Below are 23,257 nucleotides of genomic sequence, written 5' to 3'. Positions count from 1 at the left end.
CCTTTCCGCATTTAACAAGAGTCAGTTGTCTCTGTTTGTATGGACCTATTTCTGGTCTCTATTCTGTTCCACTGAGAGGTTTGTTTCACCTTTTGCCAATACTAGACTGCCTTAATGCCTGTAGCTTTATAATAAATCGTACAGCATCAGTCCTCCAACTTTGTTATTCTTTTCAGTGTAATGTTGGCTCTTCTGGATTTTTGCCTTTTCAAATAAACTTTCAATATGCATAACATAACTTACTGGGATTTAAATTGGGATTGCATTGAATCTACAGGTCATGTTGTGAATAAATGACATCTTAAAAATATTGAGATCCTACCAGTGAACATGCAGTATCTGTCCCTTTATTTAGATCTTTGATTTCACTCATCAAAGTTTGGTAGTCTTCCTTATGCAGATCCTGCACATTTTTTTTTTTTTAGATTTACACCTGAATATTTAATTTTCTAGGATGCTGATATAAATGGTATTGTGCTTTGTCAAATCTCCATTGTTCATTGCTAGTATATAGGAAAGCAATGGACTTCTGTATGTTAAACTTGTTTTCTGCAACTTTGTTATAATTCCTTATGCATTCCGGGTGTTTTCTGTTATTTGATTTGTTAATTCTTTGGTTTTCATACATAGATAGTCTTGTCACCTGTGAAAAAAAGATAGTTTTATTTTTTCCTTCTCAATCTGTGTTTCATTTCTTGACTATTTGATTATCTGGGATTCCTAGTACGAAGTTGAACAGGAGTGATGAGAGACAACAACATTGCCTTGTTTCTGATCTTAAGGGGAAAGCATCTGGTTTCTCACAATTAAGTATGATGTTAGTGGTGCATTTTTTGGTAAATAATCTTGATCAAGTTGAGAAAATTCCCCTGTTTCCCAGTTTGTTGAGAATTTTAATTATGAATTGGTGTTGGGTTTTGTCAAGTGCTTTTCTGCATCAATTGATCTGGTATTATATTTCTTTCTTAGCCTGTAGATTTCATAAATTACATTAATTGATTTAAAAATACTGAAGCAGCTTTGCACATCTGGAATGAATCCCACTTGATAGTAGTATGTAATTGTTTTGTGGTGCGTAATTTATCATTGAATTTTCTAATATTTTGTTGAGAAATTTTGCATTTATTTTCATGAGAGATATTGATCTGTGATTTTGTTTTCTGTTTATGTCTTTATCTGCTTTTGGTTTTATTAGGTTAATGCTGGCCTCAGAATGAGTAGGAGAAGGCAATTGCACCCCACTCCAGTACTCTTGCCTGGAAAATCCCATGGATGGAGGAGCCTGGTAGGCTGCAGTCCATGGGGTCGCTGAGGGTCAGACACGACTGAGAGACTTCACTTTTCACTTTCATGCATTGGAGAAGGAAATGGCAACCCACTCCAGTGTTCTTGCCTGGAGAATCCCAGGGACAGGGCATCCTGGTGGGCTGCCGTCTTTGGGGTCACACAGAGTCGGACACGACTGAAGTGACTTAGCAGTAGCAGCAGAATGAGTTAGGAAGCCCCAGGCCTGGGGCTTCTTGATTGAAAGCGAGTGTAGCTGCTCAGTCGTGTCCGACTCTGCGACCTCATGAACTGTAGCCGCCATGCTACAACTGCAGCCCCCATGTCCGTGGAGTTCTCTGGTCAAGAGTCCTGGAGTTGATTGCCACGCCCTCCTCCAGGGGCTCTTCCCAATCCAGGGACTGAAACTGGGCCTCCTGCATTTCAGGGGCTTATTGTTTGGAAGATTATTAATTGTTGATTCAATTTCTTTGACAGATATGGCCTATTGAATTTATCTATTTCTCTTTGTAGGAGTTTTGGTAGTCTGTGTCTTTCAGGAAATTGGTTCATTTTACCCAAGTTATCACATTTGTGGGCACAGAGTTGTTTATAGTATTCTTTTATTATCTCCTAACGCCTGTGGGAACTGCAGTGATGGCCCCTCTTTGCTTTCGCATTACAATAATCTCCCTTTTCTCTTTTTATTTCTGGCTTACATTCCTAGAAATTTATCTATCTTATTCACTTTTTTCTCTCAAATAACCAGCTTTTGGTTTCATTTTTTAAAAAACTGATTTCCTATTTTCAATTTTATTGATTTCTGTTCTAGTTTATTATCATTTCTTTTATTTGGTTTTCTTTTGGCTTATATTACCTTTTTTTCTCTCGTTTCCTAAATAAGAAGTTTAGGTTACTGATTTTAGATCTTTCTTTTTTCCTAATATACACATTTATAGTATAGACTTCCCTCTAAGTGTGCTTTCACTGCATCCCACAAATTCTGGTAAGCTGTATTTTCACTTTAGTCCAAATCCTTTTCTTATAATTTCTTTGAAACTTATTCTTTGATTCCTGCCCAAGTGGTCTTGAATTAAGCTACATGTATCAATGCTCCATGACATTGCTTTCATGCTTAAGCAAACCCAGAAGGCAGAGATTCAAACCCAATTCAACCTGGGCCACACGTGGGGAGGCTAGGCCTCAGACACCTCTGCACGTGTGTGTGTGTGTGTGTGTGTGTGTGTGTGTGCGCGCGCGTAGGGGTGCTGGTGGGGTAGGGGTGGCACTCCCTTCTAGGCATCATCACCTCTAACTATCGCCAGGTAACCCCATCTCCAACGACATCCTCTTACAGGACCCCAGGTTATCCTGGGTGGGGGACAGACTCCTGTCTTTATGCCCAGAGACAATGGTCAGAACTCCACCTACCAGGCTGGTGAGACAGTGCAGCCCGAGGTCAGCACCTGTGTGGGTCACGATGGACAACAGCCAGCCAGTTTGAGCCAGTCTTGGCTGAGGGGAAGAAGCACCTCCTGCCATGTTTGCAGGCAACCTGCACCCACCCGGGACTCATGAGGGTCTAAGTCCGCATCCAGGGAGTATGGCAGGGGTCAGTCCCTTGATCGCCTTACCCTTCAAGTGGAACAAGTGTGGGACACGGTGGGCGGGGTGCCAGCCCCATCAGCACCTCCAGCTGTGACGGTGTGAGTCTGGCTGAGGGTGTGATTGCCGGGGAAGGCTGTCAGCTGGGGGCCCTTGCACTCCGTGTGTTCCGGCTGCACGGCCAGATTGCGGGCCGACAGTTTGAGGTGGAGCGGTTGCTGTGGCCATCATGGGTGCCACAGGAGGGGTTGGGGGATAGGCTTGGGGAAACTGAGGTTCAGGTGACGTGTAACCTGCTTTAAGTTCCGGGGGGCAGCCTGGCTCTCCCTCCCAGTGTACACCCAGCTCACTGGGGGGAAGGCCTCCTGCTCAGCGGGCGGTCCCCTCCCGCAGACCCCGGCCCTCACCCCGCAGCGGCGGCGCCCCGGGCCACCTCTGAAGTCAGTATCTCTCGTCGCTGGGCCGACAGCCGCGGGTTAAAACAGTACCCGACCCGGGTCCCGGGACTCCCGCGGCCGCCAGGTGGCGCCGCAGGCCCGCGCCGGGCTCCGCCGGGCCTCTCTCCGCGCGCGGCGGGGCCCAAGTCCTCCGGCCGCTGGGGTAGTGTCCTGGGGGGGAGACGCGATTCCCGGCGCGCCCGAGGGCCGCCGGCCGGGTGGTGGTGGAGAGAGTCTCTGGGGCGCCCAGCGAACCCTCCCGCTTCCTCCCCCTCGGTCGCTCCGCCTGGGAAGGTGGCGGAGGGTCTGAGAGAGGGGGCGGGGGCGGGGAGAGAGGGGGAAGGGAAGGGGGAGGGAGGGGGCTGGGGAGTGGGCGGGGAAGGGGTGGGGAGGGGCGGTGGGGGAGAGGAGGCGGGGCCGGGGCGGACGCGGGGAGGTGGCTCGGTTGCCCACCCGAACCTCCTGCTTCTCCCAAGTGACGGGCGCGCAGGGCGGTGGAGCCGGGGAGCCTCGGAGGCCCGGGCGGCGGCCGGACCCGGGAGGCGCGCAGGTCGTGGGTCCCGTGCGCCCTGCGGTCAGCAGCGCTGTGTGTAAGAGCAGTGGTGAAAGTACTCGTGCCACGTGCGTGGGTTTGTGGGCACGCCTAGACCCTGCTCGGAGGAAGAGGGGCGGCAAAAGCAGGGGGTCGAGCTTGTGATGCTGCTGGGTCGCAGCCCAGCTTAGAAAAGCGGCCACGGTGGCGCCCTGCCAGCTTTGCTGGCGGGAAGGCAGGCCGGCGACCCCCCCACCGCCACCCCAGCTTGCCCTTAACCTCAGACTGCCTGAGCCTGCTGGTGGGCAGGAGCTGGCCGCAGACCTGCCTGCAGAGTGAGAATTGGGGGGCACGGACTTCCGAGATGGGGGCCAGCTGGTGAGGAGAGTGGGGACACAGTGCTGGTGGTGTGATGTCATCCTTGGGGTGAAGGTTCCTCTGACGGTCTAGACCTCCTCTCTGAGAACCCAGGGTCTTCAGACCTCCCTGTGGAGGACGTCTGGGAATTTGTTACTGTTACTGAGTCCAAGCTTGTTCTGCTGGCTTGGAGATAGGCCCCTGAATCAGAGAGATGAGTTGTTGAGGCAAAGAGACTATTTGGAAAGCTGGGTGACTAAGAAGATGGCAGACTAATGTCTTAAAGTAACCACCTTGTCGGGGTCTGTATGCTAGGTCCTTTATATAATGTCAGAGAGAAGCAATGAGGAACTAAAGTAAAAAGGGCCTTCAGTCTTGCAGAACATCTGGAAGGGCCAGCCTGTGGAAGGGGTGTGTTAATCTCTTCTGTTCACAGGTGGGCAGAGTCACAGGTGAGCCGACCAAAGGAGCTTTAACAGTCAGGCAGAGGGGCGGGGTCCTTTGAGGCCTCCTCTGCTTTCCAACCCAGGTTACCCTTTACCCGAAATTACACCTTCAGGTCAACAGCAGCACAGACGCTGATAGCCCCAGTTTTAGTATAAACCTTTCCCGATGTCCAGTACCCCAGGAGAAATTATGGTACAAGAATTCATCCTTTCCTGAAGCAGTGTAAGCCTCAAAAAAATGGAACTAAAATTCTTAAGTTCAAGTCCAAACAAGTTTCAAGTACTTGGAAGGAAAACAATCCTAAACGAATCACCGTTCTCTATTGTGAGTTCTGATAAACAGATCACGTGACTTCCCGGCAGCTCTGGGCTCTGGGCGTGGCTGTCAGGAAGGCTGGATGGACTCCAGACACTGGACCCAGCCTGAGTCTGCAGGCTTCTGGCAGCAGGAGCTCACAGCCCAGGCTTTGCTTTGACAAGGAAACTTTGAGAAGGAAACTTTCCTCTTCTTCCCTTCTAGGGTCTTCAGCTTGGTAGTGATTAAATCGACATAAACCAAGTTAACAGCAGAAAAATAAATTTTGTGTTTACAGGAATCCCATGAAAGCCTGGCAGCCAAAGGACAGCCAGATACTTGCGGCTTTTGTAACTAACCAAGACAAGGAGTGGGGTGGGTCCTGGGGTGCAGAGGAAGGCGGGCAGGGGAGGTTAGCACAGGAAGGCTGCTCTGCCGCAAATCTCACAGCCCACTTCCTGGCCCAGCCCCCTCTCCACTGTAAATCAGGTGGTTGGGGAGGTAAAGCTCTTTTTCTAAATCTACTGGACTTTGCCTTTCTCTCAAAATAATCCTGCATTAAGAGGGACCCCCCTCCAGGGCCCAAGAGTGGGCTCTTGTCTAACACTCCGAAATGAATTGTCCGAGGAGACGCACATGCTGACAAAGCAAGAGAGTTTATTGAGAAGGAGCACCTGGGTGGAGAGCAGCAGGGCAAGGGAGCCCAGGAGGACTGCTCTGCCACATGGCTTGCAGTCTCAGATTTTTCTGGTGATGGGATTATTTTCCTGGTTGTCTTAGCCAATCACCAACTCAGGGTCCTTCCTGGTGGCACATGTGTTGCTCAGCCAAGATGGATGACAGCAAGAAGGATTCTGGGAGGTGGTAGAACACGTGGTGTCTCCTTTTGAACTTTCCTGACCTCTCCTGGTTGGTGGTGGCTTGTTAGTTCTGTGTTCCTGACCAGGATCTCTTATTGTAGAATAATTCACGCAAATGGTTACTATTTGCCTGGCTAGACATCCTGGAATGAGAAGTCAAGTGGGCCTTAGAAAGCATCACTACGAACAAAGCTAGTGGAGGTGATGGAATTCCAGTTGAGCTATTTCAAATCCTGAAAGATGATGCTGTGAAAGTGCTGCACTCAATATGCCAGCAAATTTGGAAAACTCAGCACTGGCCACAGGACTGGAACATGTCAGTTTTCACTCCAATCCCAAAGAAAGGCAATGCCAAAGAATGCTCAAACTACCACACAACTGCACTCATCTCACATGCTAGTAAAGTCATGCTCAAAATTCTCTAAGACAGGCTTCAGCAATACGTGAACAGTGAACTTCCAGATGTTCAAGCTGGTTTTAGAGAAGGCAGAGGAACCAGAGATCAAATTGCCAACATCCGCTAGATCATTGAAAAAGTAAGAGAGTTCCAGGAAAACATCTATTTCTGCTTTATTGACTATGCCAAAGCCTTTGACTGTGTGGATCGCAATAAATTGTGGAAAATTCTGAAAGAGATGGGAATACCAGACCACCTGACCTGCCTCTTAAGAAACCTGTATGCAGGTCAGGAAGCAACAGTTAGAACTGGATGTGAAACAACAGACTGGTTCCAAATAGGAAAAGGAGTTCGTCAAGGCTGTATATTGTCATCCTGCTTATTTAACTTCTATGCAGAGTACATCATGAGAAACGCTGGGCTGGGGGAAGCACAAGCTGGAATCAAGATTGCCGGGAGAATAACCTCAGATATGCAGATGACACCACCCTTATGGCAGAAAGTGAAGAGGAACTAAAAAGCCTCTTGATGAAAGTGAAAGAGGAGAGTGAAAAAGTTGGCTTAAAGCTCAACATTCAGAAAATGAAGATCATGGCATCCAGTCCCATCACTTCATGGGAAATAGATGGGGAAACGGAAACAGTGTCAGATTTTACTTTTTGGGGCTCCAAAATCACTGCAGATGGTGACTGCAGCCATGAAATTAAAAGATGCTTACTCCTTGGAAGGAAAGTTATGCCCAACCTAGATAGCATATTCAAAAGCAAAGACATTACTTTGCCAACAAAGGTTCGTCTAGTCAAGGCTATGGTCTTTCCTGTGGTCACGTATGGATGTGAGAGTTGGACTGTGAAGAAGGCTGAGCGCCGAAGAATTGATGCTTTTGAACTGTGGTGTTGGAGAAGACTCTTGAGAGTCCCTTGACTGCAAGGAGATCCAACCAGTCCATTCTGAAGGAGATCAGCCCTGGGATTTCTTTGGAAGGAATGATGCTAAAGTTGAAACTCCAGTATTTTGGCCACCTCATGCGAAGAGTTGACTCATTGGAAAAGACTCTGATGCTGGGAGGGATTGGGGGCAGGAGAAGGGGATGACAGAGGATGAGATGGCTGGATGGCATCACCGACTCAATGGGCATGAGTTTGAGTGAACTCCGGGAGTTGGTGATGGACAGGGAGGCCTGGCGTGCTGTGATTAATGAGGTCGCAAAGAGTCGGACACAACTGAGCGACTGAACTGAACTGAACTGAGGTGGGGGTTTCAGTCAGTGTTCTTCCCCTAACAACTCCCCCAGAGAGACTTCATACTCGAGATACTCCTCCTTCTGTAACTACTTCCTGCTGGGCGTGGACATCGTCCTGCCTAGCAGAGCAGAAGTCCCTTTCTACCTGATTTAAGTCAAAGTATTCCAAATCTGAAACCTGTTTCCACCCTTATAGTAACATCAGTTTGATTTGAAACTATTGGAACCTGTTGTAGATAAACTTTGTAAGGAGTTGGAATATACAGGGGCCAAATAGGGGGCCTAAAAGGATAGTCATTGCTGGACCCAGAAATGGCAGGAGCCAAGAAGGTAAAGGAGGACCCTAAACGTCCATCGAACCCAAATCCTGGATTCCTGTAGCCTGTTCTAAGGGCCCCTTGATATCTTCTTGGGCCTTTTCAGACCGGTTATAATAAAAACAGTATTCTTCCTTCAGAGAAAGTCAAGTGCCCCGCTGCCCTGCAGTCAGTAAGTGTAGGGCCTGACAATTTTGTAGGACCATAGTGGCTAGGAAGTCTAACTGGGATTGTAGACGTAGGAAGGTTCTTGCAGTTTTTCCTATGGATACAGCAGTGTTGATAGAAAATTGATGAAATTTATATGAAGAAGTTGCCTGTTGGGGGCCGGCGTGAGGCACTCTGCCCATGGCAAAGGTCATGAGGAAGGAGGCTCGACATACGCAAAGGCGGGATCGAGCCTCAGGAGTCCCCCTGGAAATCCTCGAGCATCTACCCCCATAACCAGAGCCTGCCTACTTTACTACTTTGTGCTCTTACCTACACCTCTGACTTTATGGGGGGCTGTCCCCCACCACCTCTTTCGGAGAGAGAGTTAGCTTACAGCTCCAGTTAATAATTCCTGGGTGTGACAGTGTTTCAACCTACAAACTCCTTTGGAAATCCTCTAGCCTGCCTGAATAGGTTTTTCCGGCCACATGTGATTGTTCAGAGCTTCCCGACTGTGAGAGGCAGGAGATGTTCTAAACGGTCTAAACACAGATTCCTTTGAGTAGTTAACAGATTGATTAGAAATTGTATTGGTGAAGGGTTTTTCACTTATTGGGCCAATGTTTGCTGCTAAGTCTCCATACTCCTTACCTACTGTGTCCTTGGCAGTGTATTGATTGATATAATGGGCATATAGAAATGTAAAATGCAGCTTTGTCCAATGCTTTTTGGAGGCTGGTGCCTGACTTTGGAATAATCACCTTTAGAGAAAAATAAGTTTCTTAAAATGTTAACAGGCCTCCTGGCCAGAAGATGATGTCAATCCCCTGAACTTTTGCATATGATAAGTTTGAAAGCCTGGCTTCGATTAGGACCAGGAACTGCTGCCCTTGCATGACTCCACCCCTTCCCCCATTATCCTCTATGCATAACTTAAGGTATAAAAACTACTTTGGAAAATAAAGTGCGGGCCTTGTTCACTGAAACTTGGTCTCCCTATGTCGCGCTCTCTCTCAAATTCTGGCTGAGTCTCCATCTGGAGCGCGGAACCTGCCATGCTTGCTAATTATGCCTGGGCTTCTAAGATCCGACCGGGGAGGCCTCAGTGTCTCCTCTCCTTCGGGAGAACGGAAGGATGCCTGCGGCCTACGTAAGTGGTGCAAACTTCTTGTCTTGAAGTTTTATTGGTCTCCCGCGTAAACCAAGCTACTCAGCCTCTTTTCTTCACTGAATTTTCCTACTGAGCTATCCTTATTTCAGCCGCTTTTCTCCACTGAATTTCCTCACTGAGCTATCCTCATTCTATTACTCGTTATATCCTTAATTAACGTTTAATTAAGTAGTTGTTTCCTGACCCTCACCTACGCCTTCTCTCCTTCGAATACCCTGGGTCAGCTGGGGCTGGACCCCGGCAGTTGCCCTAGTGGCAGCTGCTGCCAAACCAGTGGTCGAGCTTAGTGCCAGGAAAAGGGGGTAAGTCCCACTGCGTGACGCATGCTCTGGTGGGCGTACACTGGCGGAAGCAAGGGGCATCGCCTCTCGGTGGCATTGACATGCCCTACTGAGCAGCTTCGTCACCAAAAAAGAGGGCAGAGGGAGGTAAGCTTTGTTCCCACATATGAAGTAGACACCATGGCTGTGTTCAAGCAGGGCAACAAAACGGATTTGCCAAAGGGGAACAGGGTTTCCATCTGCCTTACAACTGGTGTATGGCATGATGGAATAGGGGCAGTCCTTTGGCAACTGGGAGGAGAACGTCACCCCACTTGCTGCAAAGTTGGCAGCAGCGAGGGGATTTAGGATGGGATTCAAGTGTTGAGAGACTGTAGGGAGCCGCGTTAGGCATTACTGACAAAATGGAGGCATGGCCCCAGCCCCCTCTCCTCATTCCACAGGCATGGATCCCGGGATGAAGGAGTTAGGCCTTGTAACTCTGACTTGTCTTTTCCTCTCCTCGGCTGAGTTGACTGAAAAGGAATATTAAGGTGCTTATTCTTGAGAGGAGCATGAGAAGGCACAAAGCCTTCTGCAGCTGTGCTCAGAAAATAATTCATAAAGTTAATCATTGATATTTGTTCAAGGACTTTTACAAAAGAGTGTTCCAGGATGAGCACATAGGCCGTAGCTTGAGGCCATGGGAGGGATTGCTATCTGAAGCCTATTTGTGAGGAAAATGCTTATGGTAAAGGAGTTTACTGAATTTAGGGCTTAGAAATAATTACAATAGTTAGAAGTTAAAGATTTAAGGAATGTTGTAAAGTTAGCATATGTTACTACACCTTATAGAAGTTAGAAATTTTTAGACACTATAGCTAGAAGCCTTTTTAAGAGAGAGTGAGCTCAGGATGTTAGGGGCAAAGAGGATTTAGGAAGATAAGTAGTAAACTGAGGAATGTAGCATGAGTTACAATGTAATCACAAGTTAACTATAGGACACATTAGAGGAGGTAGATAACAGATAAGGCTGATTCCAAGAGAATTCCTGAAGCAGGAACTCTGTTTGAACAGCAACAATGATTTATGGAGATGATAAATCTGGGAGAGGGGGAACTGAAAATGTCAAGCCTCTGGCCTAATGTTTTTGTAAAAGAATAAAAGAGAATCTTAAACTTGAAATAAACAGGCAGTCCATAGAAAACTGAGAGGCTGTCTCATTGGCCGACACCATCATCTCTTCAAGTTGAATCCTTGGCTGCTGGATCTGCACTCGGCAAGTGGCGCCCAGAACAGGAGACACTGAAGAGGAAGTAATCTGGGAACGTAATGCGGGACGCTTAGGATTGTACCTGTGGGTGGCCGGTACCCCTCTGCAGTTTAGGCAGGGTGAGGAGGGTACAGAATCAGTAAGAACATTCTCTACAAGAATGGGTTTCTCTGCATCTAAGAATAGACAAATGTTTATTGAAATATTACTTCATATGTTAGCCCATAGAGGCGTTAAGTAAGCACAGGAAGGCTGTCTAAATTTCTACGTTTGTTTTATACTTTGCATGGGCCAGAAAAGTTTCCTGTAGATGCTTTTGCTCTGTGGAATATGATTAGACATGTCCTGGACCCCCGAACACGAGGCTGTTAGACAGCCTATGGGGGAGGCTATAGCGGTGGGTGGTGAGTCTCCACCTTCTGCACAGATCATGTTTTCTGCCATTGACGAAGAAAAGGAGGGAGACTGTGCTCTACCTCCCGAGGAAGGAGAGGGCTTACAGGAAGCTGCGGCTGGGCGCCCTGGCGAGCCCCCTCCCACTCTACACAAACCTTTAAAAATTTATCCACCACTGTCTGATTTAAGGCAACCACCACCACCTCCGCTGGCGCCTCCCAGGGCCCAGGAGTTCCCCACTTTGCCTCCAAAGCCTCCCAGAGCGTTGCCTAAGGCTGAGAAAGATGAAGAGTTTTTTTTAAACAAAGGAGCTTTTAAAGCAGAGGCATGCACAATATACAGAGCCTGCTCCTTGGAGAAAACCTCCTCAGGGGGGGCCTCACCCAGGCTAAAAAGAAAGAGAGAGATTAATCCTAATGGAAATGATTCTACAAATAAAAAAGTTTCTCTTGTGGCCAAATGGGGCATTTTTGCTGGCAGTGTCCTGCCCAGCAGGGACAACAAGCCGTGCCAATCAACCCCAGGCAGCGCAGGACTGGACCTCAGTTCCACCACCGCAACAATACTAACCCCTAACACGCGGGTTACTCCGATTCCAACGGGAGTGGCTGGCCCCCTACCTGAGGGTATCGTAGGACTTGTGCTAGGGCGTAGCTCGCTTTCCCTTCAAGGAATTTAGGTGGTGCCTGGTGTAGTAGATTCTGATTATACTGGGGAAATGAAAGTTTTGATCTCGCAGCCTACTAAAACTGTGCAAATTAATAAAGGTCAAAGAATAGCACAGCTTTTGATTTTACCTTATTATTAGACAGGAAAAACCTTGACTTCTCAAGCTAGGGGCCCCAGAGGATTTGGATCTAGTGATCTAACTTTTTGGGTGCAGGAAATTACAGCTTCTAGACCTTTGAAAGATCTTTTAATTCAAGGAAATAAAATGTCAGGGCTGTTAGATACTGGAGCAGACGTCTCTTGCATTGCTGGGAAAGATTGGCCCTCGTCCTGGCCGACACGCTTGACCCGTGCTGGCTTGGTAGGAACAGGGTCAGTGCCCTCGGTTGCTAAAAGCTCACAAATTTTGACATGGTCAGATGAGAAGGGGGCACAAGGCACTTTTTGTCATATGTGGTTCCTTCACTACCTTTTTCTTTATGGGAGGGAGATATATTATCTCAGATGGGAATGCTTTTATATAGCCCAGATGAAAAGGTTACAATCCTGATAAGGGGCTTGGTAAAGATCAGCAGGAAATTGTTTTGCCATTAGAGGCGGTTCCCAACAAGAATAGAGAAGATCTGGGATATTCAAATTTATCCTAGAGGCTGTTGCTCTTGCTGCCAACCCTATTACCTGGAAATCTGATGATCTGGTATGGGTGGAGCAATGGCCTTTAACAGCTGAAAAGTTACAGGCAGCTGAGGATTTAGTTATGGAACAACTGGCAGCCAGCCATATAGAGCCTTCTAATAGCCCCTGGAATACTCCCATTTTTGTTATTAAGAAAAAATCAGGAAAATGGAGATTGTTAAAAGATTTGAGACGTATAAACGCAACTATGGAAGACATGGGGGCCCTCCAGCCGGGCCTCCCTTCCCCAGTGAACGAACGTGCTGGGTCTTGGACTTAGGTGCTCAGGTTTATGGCAAATGAAAGACAATTCTCATCTATTAAGTTGTACTTTTTTTTTTTTCTTTCAGTCAACAAGAGAAACTGCCCTGAAAGGGTGTTTTCTCTTGTACCAGGATGGGGGTGGGCAGGGGGGGACCACATTCCTAGAAAATCTCGTGGATGGAGGAGGCAAGGATTGACCTCTGCAAAATCACCTTTATTTTTATGCATTTTGGGGTCATCTCCCAAAAGGGTCCTCTCCTCCACCCCAGTGCCTTTTGTCTCTAGCTCACAGTGGCATTTAATGGGTGGATTCAGCATTTCCGGGAGAAATTTCTCAAAATTTTCTCTTTTACAGAAAACTGTTTACTCAGTATTCCTGGGTCTCTCCCATATACAGGAGGTTACATGCTCTTAAACTGTTATTTGTATTTCTTCTATTTAAAGTGTCTTTATTACAAAAGAAGGGGGAGGGGAGAAGGAAATCGGCCCCTTCAAGCCTCTGGGACAGGAAATCCCTCCAGGCCCTGGCCTTCCTCCCACCCACCCGGTGTAACCTGACACTCTGGTTCCTCACGCCTCCTAGGACCAGCCCATCCCCAATACCCCAAAAGCCAGGAAACGGAAATTCAGAGAAATCGAAACTCCTGAGTAAAGAAAGGGGACCCTGAGTGCGTGCTGGCCTCTGGACCGCAGTTCCTCCGTCCCCACCATGAACCGCACATCCCAGCCCTTGTTCACTGGGGCCCACGGGGCGGTGCCCCCAGCCTATGAGGTGCTCAAGGAGGAACACGAGGTGGCCGTGCTGGGGGCGCCCCAGAGCCAGGCGCCCGTGACGACCACGGTGATCAACATCCATAGCGAGACCGCTGTGCCCGACCACATCGTGTGGTCCCTGTTCAACACCATCTTCATGAACTGGTGCTGCCTGGGCTTCGTGGCATTCGCCTACTCTGTGAAGGTGGGTGGGCACCCGGGGTGTCCGCAAGAAAGTGTCTGGGAGCCTGGAGAGAGGCCCCTGCACAGACGACGTGGGGTTGGGAGCCCCGTGTGTGTTGTTCTGCGTGTGTGTGTGTGTGTGTGTGTGTACACATGCAGGTCATGATGAGGCTGCAGCGGGTGCGTGGGGATGACCAGGGTCAGCCTTTTGTCCCCTGGTGGGTGAGGGGCCAGTGAGGCGGCCTGAGAGAAAGGATGGGAGAGCCCTGGGCCTCCTGGAGAGGCTGACTGTCTGCGGGAAAGCAGATGGAGACCCCAGGAGGGGAGGAGCGCTCACCGGCCACTGTCGCGCTCAGACTCCAGGGGACAGGCGGGCGTGGGTCCCCACTGGGAAGAACGGGCAGTGGGGGACCAGGGGGGGAGGGCCTGAGCCACAGGCCTGGCTGTCACCTGGACCCTCACCACCTCTCCTCTTCCAGTCTAGGGATCGGAAGATGGTCGGCGACATCACTGGGGCCCAGAGCTACGCCTCCACTGCCAAGTGCCTGAACATCTGCTCCCTGGTCCTGGGCATCCTTCTGACTGTCGTCCTCATCATCGTCGTGTCCACTGGCTCCCTGATGATTGTTCAAGCAGTCCCTGAGCTCATGCAGAACTATGGAGGCCACTAGGCCTGCCCATAGCCCGAGGCAGTCGCCCCTTTCCCTGCAGCCTATACAGGCACCTGCCACCGTGAAATAAAAGGAGGCGTTTGTATGTGAGGGTGCTGTGTTTTGACCTGGGGAGGGGGCCCTTGAGAGTTCCAGCCTGGACGTGAGCCCGAGCCCACCTCCTCCCACCCCGCACTGTCCCACATGCTCTGCGGCTCCAGGCGGGGCCTGGCCTGTCTGGGGCCTTGGGCTGGGGCTGCAGTTACTGGTCAGGGGGTTGGGGTGCGGGTTCCTCAAGGGAAGGGCCATGTTGGGCGCAGAACACCCTTGGCTCTGTTGACAAAACAGAGGAGAAAACCCTCAGAAGCCTGCAAATAAAAAGATAGCTTGGTGCCTTAGGATTTGCAATTGGAGAAATGCAGATTTGGGTGTGTAAGTCAACTGTGCTCCAGGAAAGTCCAGATGGCAGGGATTACAACACGGCGAGGACGGTCCAGAGCAGTTAGGGTTAGGGTTAGTCGGGAGGTTCCAGAAAGGGGGCAGCGCCAGAAGGCCAGGGTCACAGGCAGCCGCTGACTGACTGGTGGCTAAACAGAGGTTTTCAGGGAGCGAAGAGCAGGAGTTCTGGGGGTTCTGAGGGCGGCCCGGCCAGGACGCTGGTCAGTGCCGGCTCTCCTGGCGCCCAGCTCCCTCTCACACCCTGCGGCGCGTCCCTCTCGTCACTGTCCTTCACACGGCCCCGCAGGCCCCCTCTGCCGGGAAGGCAATAAGAGCACAGCGTCCACCACTGCAGAGAGAGCCCTGTGCTGCTCAGCTAGAGGAGAGGCCCCTGCCCTGCCCCGCCCTCGACATCAGCCCCATCCCTGCTTCTGCCGTGGCCTCCAGACACGGGGGCACTTGACGGGCAGGGCAGACCCGCCCACTGCCAGCTGGGCTGGGGCGTGTAGAGGGGCAGCGGAGCCACCCCCTCGTCCCGACTCCTCATGTGGGTGCCCCCTCCCCCCCATCTGTCCCTACCCCAGCCCCCTGACTTGGAGAGGCTGCAGAGGCTGGGATCCCAGGGAGGGCCAGGAGGGAGCCCCTCTCCCTGTGGGTCTGACACCCGTGAGCAGGGAGGGGCAGCACCAAGGAAGGAAGTCCTGGAGGAGGGACGGCTGGCAGGCACGTCCCTCAGGGTCGGGAAGGACTGCCTCCAAGGTGGGAAGAGCCAGTAGCCCGCAAAGCCCTGGAGTCGACAGGGGCGCTGCCCAGCGGCGCAGATCCCACTGGGTGGGCTGGGGAGGCAGAATCTTGCCACACCAGCAGCGACAGGAAGGGAGCCAGGGGCGAGGCCAGGGGCACACCAGCCCGCCTGCCCACCCCCCACCCGGGACTCATCTGCCCTGCTCTGCCCTCCCCCAGCTGGGACCAAACCTGGCATCTTAAGGAGCCCTGTCTTCTGAGCTCCTCCGAGGCCCAAGTCCAGGCAAAGCAGAGGCAGAGCCTTCTCCCCACGGGCTCCTTGGAAAAGGGACCAGCGGTGCCTTCCAGCCCCGCTGCCGACCCCCATGTCACCCTGGCCCAGGGCTCCAACCTCCCTGCTCTGTCCTCCCGCCCCCCCAACTCTTTCAGCCCAGCCCAGGTCACCCACAGCTGACAGGGGACACGGGACCGTCCGCTGGGAACCAGGCCGGGGTGTGGCTCCGAGGACCACAGCTGCTCACGGCCGGCCATCAGCACCCGGGGCCGTCGAGGGAAGGTCCCTCAGTTTCCCCTGCTTGATGCCTCGGGCCTCCTGTGAATTTTCAGAAGGTCCAGAACACGGGCCTTTGCGGCCTGCACCGGGGGCTCCCACCTAGCAGGACCCTCACCGCAAATCAGTGAAGCTCAGGCGGGCTACACTCAGTGCCACCAGCCCTCACGACTGCTGCCCACCTGAGAGGCTGTGGGGACCCCCTAGGGCCTGCCGGGGTTGGGGGTTCACAGGCCAGGGGTCAGGGCCACACATCTGTCCCTCCCATTCCTGCCTGGGAGACAGTCCTTCCTGGACTCAGAGAGGCAGTCTGCCAGCCTCTCCTCCCGCAGGACTCAGCGTCCCTGAGGCTGAGCCCTCCTGCTCTCATGTGGGACCCAAGAGAGGGTGGGCAACCTCATCTGAGCCACCGTCCTCCAGGGAGGATCCAAGTAGGGCCCAGTGGGGATGGGGCGTCCATCCCTCTGGGTGCCAGGAGGAGGGGAACCCGCTGTGAAGAGCTGCTGACTTCAGCGAGAGCTGGCCAACACTGGCCCTGGGCCCCGAGTGAGCCCAGGAGAGCCTGGGTCCCCACAGGGCGTGTGGACAGGGTCACCCCCCAGCGCAGCCTGTGGCTGCCGGGACTCCTCCAGCCTCTCGGGGTGACACCCAGGACACCCTGCGCAGGGCACAGTGGCTCAGCAGCTGGGGTGCGGCCCCCCACCCGCTCCCCCTGGGGCGTCAGAGACAGGAATACCTGCCCGGGTGTCTCTTCGCATTGGGCTAGGAGCAGCCCCATCTCCCCGTCTGCATCCCAGGCTCACAACGATGTCCCAGGTCCCCAGTGTCTGCGAGACCCTTCCACCCAGCAGGGCCCGCTGGTTTTGAGGGGAGGAAGGGGTCTTTCCTCTGGGGGTTCCTGTTGACCGCGGTGGGGTCACCAGCTCTGTTCTGGCCTTCTCAGTCAGCCCGCAGCTGACCGCTCTGGGCTCCCCAGAGGCCGCCAGGGTCATAGCCGTGTCCCCTCCGCAGGAGACATCACAACAGCTTCACAGACAAGGGCGCTTTATTGATTCAGTGGTTGACAATCTGTGTCTATAAACTGCTGCCTATGGCTTGGGGGCGGGGCGGGCCCGTGCCTAGGGTGCAAAGCCACCAAGGAAGGTGGAGGCCCTGGACTGCCTCCATGGACAGCGGCTAGTAGCCTCTATTGTTCGCCAACCTCAAAGTCATCTTGTAGGCTGCCATGTAGACAAAAATGAGAAGAACGATCGATCCAATGGTCAGAAAGATGCCCAGGACCAGGGCCCAGATGTTCAGGCACTTGGCGGTGGAGGCGTAGCTCTGGGCCCCAATGATGTCGCCGACCATCTTCCGGTCCCTAGACTGGAGGAGGAGAGGTGGTGAGGGTCCAGGTGACCACCGGGCACTGTGGCTCAGGCCCTCCCCTGCTGCTCCCAGTCACCCGATGGGTCCTCACACTCCCGTTCCCTGGAGTCTGAACAGGACAGGGGCCGGTGATACCCTCCCCTCTTGGGGCCTCTGTCTGAGTCCTCACAGAGAGTCAGCCTCTCCAGGAGCCCCAGGGCTCAGCCTGCCTTCCTCTCAGGCCCCTTCACCGGCCACTCACACACCAGGGGTCAGGGTCCTTGCAGCACCTTCCTCGTTTCCGGACCAGACTCCAGTTCTAAGGCTGAGTGTGAAGGCTGCGCCTTCCCTGATGAGGCTGGGAAGGAGGCCGTCTCGGGGTGCGAGAGACACAGACCCCCAGCTCCACCCCATGTGAACCCAGGCAGCCTCACCATGAGTCTCCCTGGGAATGATCCCCCAGGCACACTCTCACACACACACAACACACACATGCAAAGAGCATGCACACAGACCCGTGCACACGGGGGCTCCCCAACGCATGTGCCATCTGGGCAGGGCCCTCTCCAGGCTCCCAGACACTTTCTTGGAGACACCCCAGGTGCCCACCCACCTTCACAGAGTAGGCGAATGCCACGAAGCCCAGGCAGCACCAGTTCATGAAGATGGTGTTGAACAGGGACCACACGATGTGGTCGGGCACAGCAGTATCGCTGCGGATGTTGATCACTGTGGTCGCCATGGGTGCCTGGCTCTGGGGCGCCCCCAGCACGGCCACCTCGTGCTCCTCCTTGATCATCTCTGGCGCAGAGGGAAAGCACTGAAGCTGAGGAGCAGGATGGAGACGTGTGTTCCCCAAGGCAGAGCTGGCGCAGATGCGGTCCGGATATAGGCAGGAGCACTGGGGCTGGGGGCCGGGCCTGCCCAGTAGTTTCGTTTCTTGAATGTTTTGCCGGAGGTGGGAGGAACCGCTGCGCATCATGTTACACCAAGGTCAGAGGAAGTGAGCTGGTGGAGGGGGCTTCAGGCCCAGCCCCAGCCATCTCGCTTCCCATATAGCGCTGAGTTCCGGCTCTGGGACCCTTCCCCAGCCTGGGGGGTCTCAGGCCCAAGCCTGCTGCAGCGCCCACTGTCCCCACTCGGGGCCCCTGCCAGGCTGTACTCGGCCTCACCTCCAGGCCCAGAGGAGCCCCGCCCCCACTGCCAGCCCCCCAGCCACACAGGCCTCCCCTCTGAGGGGCACTGGCCCCCCAGTCCTGAGTCCCCGCTCCAGGCGGAGTTTGGGTCCTTCCCGGTTGCAGGTCAGCACCCAGCAGTCTGTGTGGCCTGCCCTGAGGAGCCTCCCGCAGTCCCCCAAGGGCTGGAGGAGTGAGACCTGGCCAGCTGTGCGGAGGCAGGATGCCTGCTGGGCGTCTGGCAGCCGCTGGGAGCCCTGGGCCTGCGTGTCTGTGCAGCCTGGCCTTCCTGCCTCCCCCATCCCCCCCTCATTTCTCATGGGACCTGGGGTGGCTCCAGGGGGAGCAGGTGTGCCGGCAGGATGGCTCTGGGCTTGGGGCTGTGCCCCCTCCTCAGGGACAGGGCGGGTTGGCTCTGTGGCCAGGCCTCTGCTCTCTTCAGACTGCAGGTCCACGTGCTCTCCTGTCTCTGTCCTCACCTGTGCGTGAGGCTGTGGGAGGTGATGGCCAGGCCTGGACCTTCCTGTTAGGAGCAAGGCCATCCCACTGGTTGGGTCCCGTTGGGGCAAGGCTCCCAGGCCAGCCTCCCGTGCCCCGGCTGGGCTGGCAGTCTGCCATAGCAGCTGCGCCTGGACTCCTATGTAGGCTTAGTCCACTGCATCCTGAGTCTCCTCCAGGTCCATCTGGGATTTGGGCAGATTGGAGAGCAAAATGCAAGTGTTGTGGGGGTGCACCCCTGCATCCCCGGGGCCCTGAGGTGGTTAATGTCCGCTCCTCTCCCAGGATGGGGTGTTGGTTTAGGGTTCCTCCCTGCTGGGGTGGGCGCTGAGGAGCCATTCCAGAGTCCCCCCGCAGCCACCCCATCTCCAAGGCGCTTACCCAGAAGCCACTGAGCGCATGAGGGGCCTGGCAGCACCAGCTGCTTCTTCTCCTCTTCTCCCAGGGCTGGGTGCCCACGGGGGCTGGCTCCACTCCGAGTGTGACTAGGGCCCACGCGCCCCTCGGGAAAGGGCACCTGGTGATGTTCAGAGATACTGACCTGGGCCCTGAGCCCACTTCCTGACATGTTGGGAATCCCGAGTCCTGGACTCTGTTACCCAGGACCCACCTATTCCCCACCCTCCCCCACCCCAGGGAAGTCTGGGGGATGTGCCCGCAAGCTCCCCTGTCCAGGGCCCTGCTCTCAGTCAGCCACGGGATCGGGTCTGAAGACCAGTTCACAACAGGGGCCGTGGGGTCAGCAGGTGCCGAGGTTTTGCCCCCAGTCCTCGTCGGCCATCCTGCCTCCTGGGCTGGTGGGCTCTGCTCTCTGTCCTCCATTGTGCCCTGAGGGACACATCTGCGAATGTCTCCAGAACTCTCTGCTGTGGGTCCTGGGGAGGTCACAGTCCTGCCACCCCATCTCTGGTCTGCTCCCTTGCCCACATCCGCAGCACAGTCCTGGGGCAGGGCAGGGCAGGTGGCTGCCCCAGCCTCCGCCCTGGCTCAGGCGTTTGGTGGGTTTTCCGGTTTATGCACTCTGTCCTGGGGGTCACAGTAGAAGGCAGGACACTGCAGATGCCCAGTCACCCGGGGGGCTCCAGGAAATGTGGGACTGAGCGGCCCCCCGGGAGGGGCCGTGGCAGAGCGTGACCAAGAGTTCCATGTGACTGGGAGCCCGTCCTTCCTGAGCTCTGCTGACCTGCCCTCTGCAGCGCACAGCTCAGGACTGGGCTGTGCATGAGCACCCCTCCGTGACGGGGGTCTGGGCTGGCTCCACTTGCTTCCTACCTCCAGAGTCCTTCCCAGACCCAGACAAGCAGGTGGTCCAGCCCCGCCTCCAGGACACACCCTCCCTGGAGCTGCCCCCCTCTGCTCACCCCCCTGGGGCCCCCACGACCTGCCCAGAGACCTCTACCCCCAGCCACTTCTGAGGGGTGGGGGATGTAGGGTGAAGTGAGAGGGAGGGCTGGGGATCACAGGGGGGAGCAGGGATGGACATCAGTGTTGGGGGGCTTCCACCACCGCATCCCGGCTCGTGAACAGCTCTGCCCTGGGCTGTCCAAGCGCCCGCATCTCCAGGGCCCTGAGAGGATGGGAAGGGGCTGCCTCCCTCGTCGGGGGCTGACCTTTCTCAGAGCACGTGGTGCCAAGGTGGCTGCTCCTCACTCGAGCTGCTCTGTGCTGCTCAGGCCACTGCTCTCCCAGCACCCTCTGGAGGAGTCGGGACAGGCTGGAGAAGGCAGTAGCAGGATGCAGCAGGCTGGACCTTCCCGGCAGCTGGGAGGGAGAGGGGCCCCCAGACACTAAAAGCAGTCCCTCCCTAGAGAGCCTGGGCTGCGCAGTCACCCTAGCCTAGCTGCTCCCTGCCAACCGACTGTCTGATCCCGAGGGTCAAGGGTGTTCTGGACACAGAGTGCCCTTGGATCAGGATCAGGCCTTGGGAAAGGAGGGACCCCTATCCTGGGACCCTGCTCCAGCTGTTGCTCCCGGCTGGAAGCCAGAAACCGGCAAAACCACAGCAGCACGGGCGGGGCGGGGAGGGCGCTGAGCCGCAGAGGAAGGCTGGGGAGTCTGCGCACTTCATTGAATTCACCGGCCTTCAGCTGGGTCTCTGGAAACTGCAGCAGGAAGGGGCGGGGCGGGGCGGGGCGGGGCGGTGGGGGCAGGGCCGCCGCCAGAGGTGCGGAGCCTGCTGCGGGCCGTCCAGGACCTGGTGTCGGCCACGAGCAGCTACTGCAGCCTCCTTTCTGTGTGAAATCCTAAAACGTAGACTGAAACTTGGCCCTGACCCAGTGGCAAAAACAATGATAAACATGATGGTCAGAAGGATGCCCAGGACCAGGGCCCAGACGTTCAGGCACTTGCGGTGGAGGCGTAGCTCTGGGCTCCAGTGATGTCGCCGACCATCTTCTGGTCCTTAGACTGGAGGAGCAGAGGTGGTGAGGGTCCAGGTGACCGCCGGGCCTGTGACTCGGGCCCTTCCCTGCTGGTCCCCCAGTACCCGTTCACCCAACGGGGACTCTCCCCTGCCCGTTCCCCAAGTCTGAACAGGCCAGTGCCCACGGATGCCCCTCCCCTCCCGGGGCCTCCATCTGTGTCCCAGCAGACTGTCAGCCTCTCCAGGAGGCCCAGGGCTCCCCCTCCCTTCCTCTCAGGCCCCTTCACCAGCCCCTCATCCCACCAGGGGATAAAAGGTTGATCCTGGTCATTCCCATGAACCTCCTGCAGCCTCATCGTGACCTGCACATTGGTATACGCACACACACAACACACAGAACAATACATACAGGAGCTCCCCAACCCATGTGCCATCTGGGCAGGGCCCTCTCCAGGCTCACACACACTCTCTTGGAGACGCCCCCAGGTGCCCACCCACCTTCATGGAGTAGGCGAATGCCACGAAGCCCAGACAGCAGATGTTCATGAACAGCGTGTGGAACAGGGACCAGACAATGTGATCACGTCCGGGGTTCTCAGTCTGGATGTTGATCACTGCGTTCTTCGTGGGAGCTGAGCCCGCAGGTTCCCCCATCACAGCCACCTCCTGCTCCCCTGAGAACATGTCTTAGGGTGGTGGCCGCAGGTGTGGACACCAGTGAGGAGGACTAAGAGCTGGAGTCATGAGGCCGAGCTTTGACCAGTTTGGGAGTGAGCCAGATGCTGGAGGGTGGTCCTCCGTGGGGCCCAAACCCTACCTCATGTCAGTTCTGCTTCCTCAGAAGCTTCAATTTCTTGTTGCTTTGTAAATGCACGAATTGGCCTGACACTGGGAAGGTGAACAAATCACGGAGAAGTTACACACAGGCAGGGTGAGATGGTCGCAATCCAAGAGCTGGCTTTCTGCCCCAGGCACTCAAGTCAGGACCTATTTAGGGTGTGGTCCCAGGATGTTCCCCAGCCAGGGGGTCTCAGGCCCAAGCCTGCTGCAGCGCCCACTGTCCCCACTCGGGCCCCTGCCAGGCCCCACTCAGCCTCACCCCCAGGCCCAGAGGAGCCCTGCCCCCACCGCCAGCCCCCCAGCCGCACAGGCCTCCCCTCTGAGGGGCACTGGCCCCCCAGTTCTGAGTCCCCGCTCCAGGCAGGGTTTGGGTCCTTCCTGGTTGGAGGTCAGCACCCAGCAGCCCACTTGGCCTGCCCCGAAGGAGCCTCCCGCCGTCCCCCAAGGGTTGGATTCAGTTCAGTTCAGTTCAGTCAGTCAGTCGTGTCCGACTCTTTGTGACCCCATGGACTGGAGCGCGCCAGGCTTCCCTGTCCATCACCAACTCCTGGGGCTTGCTCAAACTCAGGTCCATCGAGTCGGTGATGCTATCCAACCATCTCATCCTCTGTCGTCCCCTTCTCCTCCTGCCCTCAATCTTTCCCAACATCAGAGTCTTTTCAAATGAGTCAGTTCTTCGCATCAGGTGGCCAAAGTATTGGAGTTTCAGCTTCGACATCAGTCCTTCCAATGAATATTCAGAATTGATTTTCTTTAGGATTGACTGGTTGGATCTCCTTGCAGTCCAAGGGACTCTCAAGAGTCTTCTCCAACACCACAGTTCAAAAGCATCAGTTCTTCGGCGCTCAGCTTTCTTTATAGTCCAACTGTCACATCCATACATGACTACTGGAAAACCATAGCTGTGACCAAATGGACTTTTGTTGGCAAAGTAATGTCTCTGCTTTTTAACATGCTGTCTAGGTTGAACATAGCTTTTCTTCCAAGGAACAAGCATCTTTTAGTTTCATGGCTGCAGTCACCATCTGTCATCTGCAGTGATTTTGGAGCCAAAAAAAAAAAAAAAAAGTCTGTCACTGTTTCCATTGTTTCCCCATCTATTTGCCA

The 23,257-nt window shown here is 54.3% G+C and overlaps 2 protein-coding genes and 1 pseudogene across 2 annotated transcripts; 1 reads left to right on the top strand and 2 right to left on the bottom strand.

The window, feature by feature from the left end:
* The first annotated feature begins 13,199 nt into the window (after positions 1 to 13,199).
* On the top strand, positions 13,200 to 14,307 carry LOC129652166 (interferon-induced transmembrane protein 3-like). Its single transcript, XM_055580410.1, has 2 exons — positions 13,200 to 13,568; positions 14,026 to 14,307. Exons 1-2 carry the CDS (start codon positions 13,320 to 13,322, stop codon positions 14,215 to 14,217), a joined length of 441 nt encoding a protein of 146 aa, XP_055436385.1. The 5' UTR covers positions 13,200 to 13,319; the 3' UTR covers positions 14,218 to 14,307.
* Positions 14,308 to 16,955: 2,648 nt separating this feature from the next.
* LOC129652165 (interferon-induced transmembrane protein 1-like) lies at positions 16,956 to 18,219 on the bottom strand. Its single transcript, XM_055580409.1, has 2 exons — positions 17,889 to 18,219; positions 16,956 to 17,293 (listed from the first exon to the last, which is right to left on the bottom strand). The coding sequence occupies exons 1-2, from the start codon at positions 18,072 to 18,074 to the stop codon at positions 17,105 to 17,107; spliced, it is 375 nt and encodes a 124-aa protein (XP_055436384.1). The 5' UTR covers positions 18,075 to 18,219; the 3' UTR covers positions 16,956 to 17,104.
* Positions 18,220 to 21,031: 2,812 nt separating this feature from the next.
* LOC129653514 (interferon-induced transmembrane protein 3-like) lies at positions 21,032 to 22,284 on the bottom strand (annotated as a pseudogene).
* Positions 22,285 to 23,257: the final 973 nt, after the last annotated feature.

This window comes from Bubalus kerabau, chromosome 5, assembly GCF_029407905.1.
Source record: "Bubalus kerabau isolate K-KA32 ecotype Philippines breed swamp buffalo chromosome 5, PCC_UOA_SB_1v2, whole genome shotgun sequence".
In the NCBI taxonomy this organism is placed as follows: domain Eukaryota; kingdom Metazoa; phylum Chordata; class Mammalia; order Artiodactyla; family Bovidae; genus Bubalus; species Bubalus kerabau.
The sequence above is the reverse complement of the archived record's forward strand: the minus strand, read 5'-3'. Positions and strand labels throughout refer to the sequence as shown.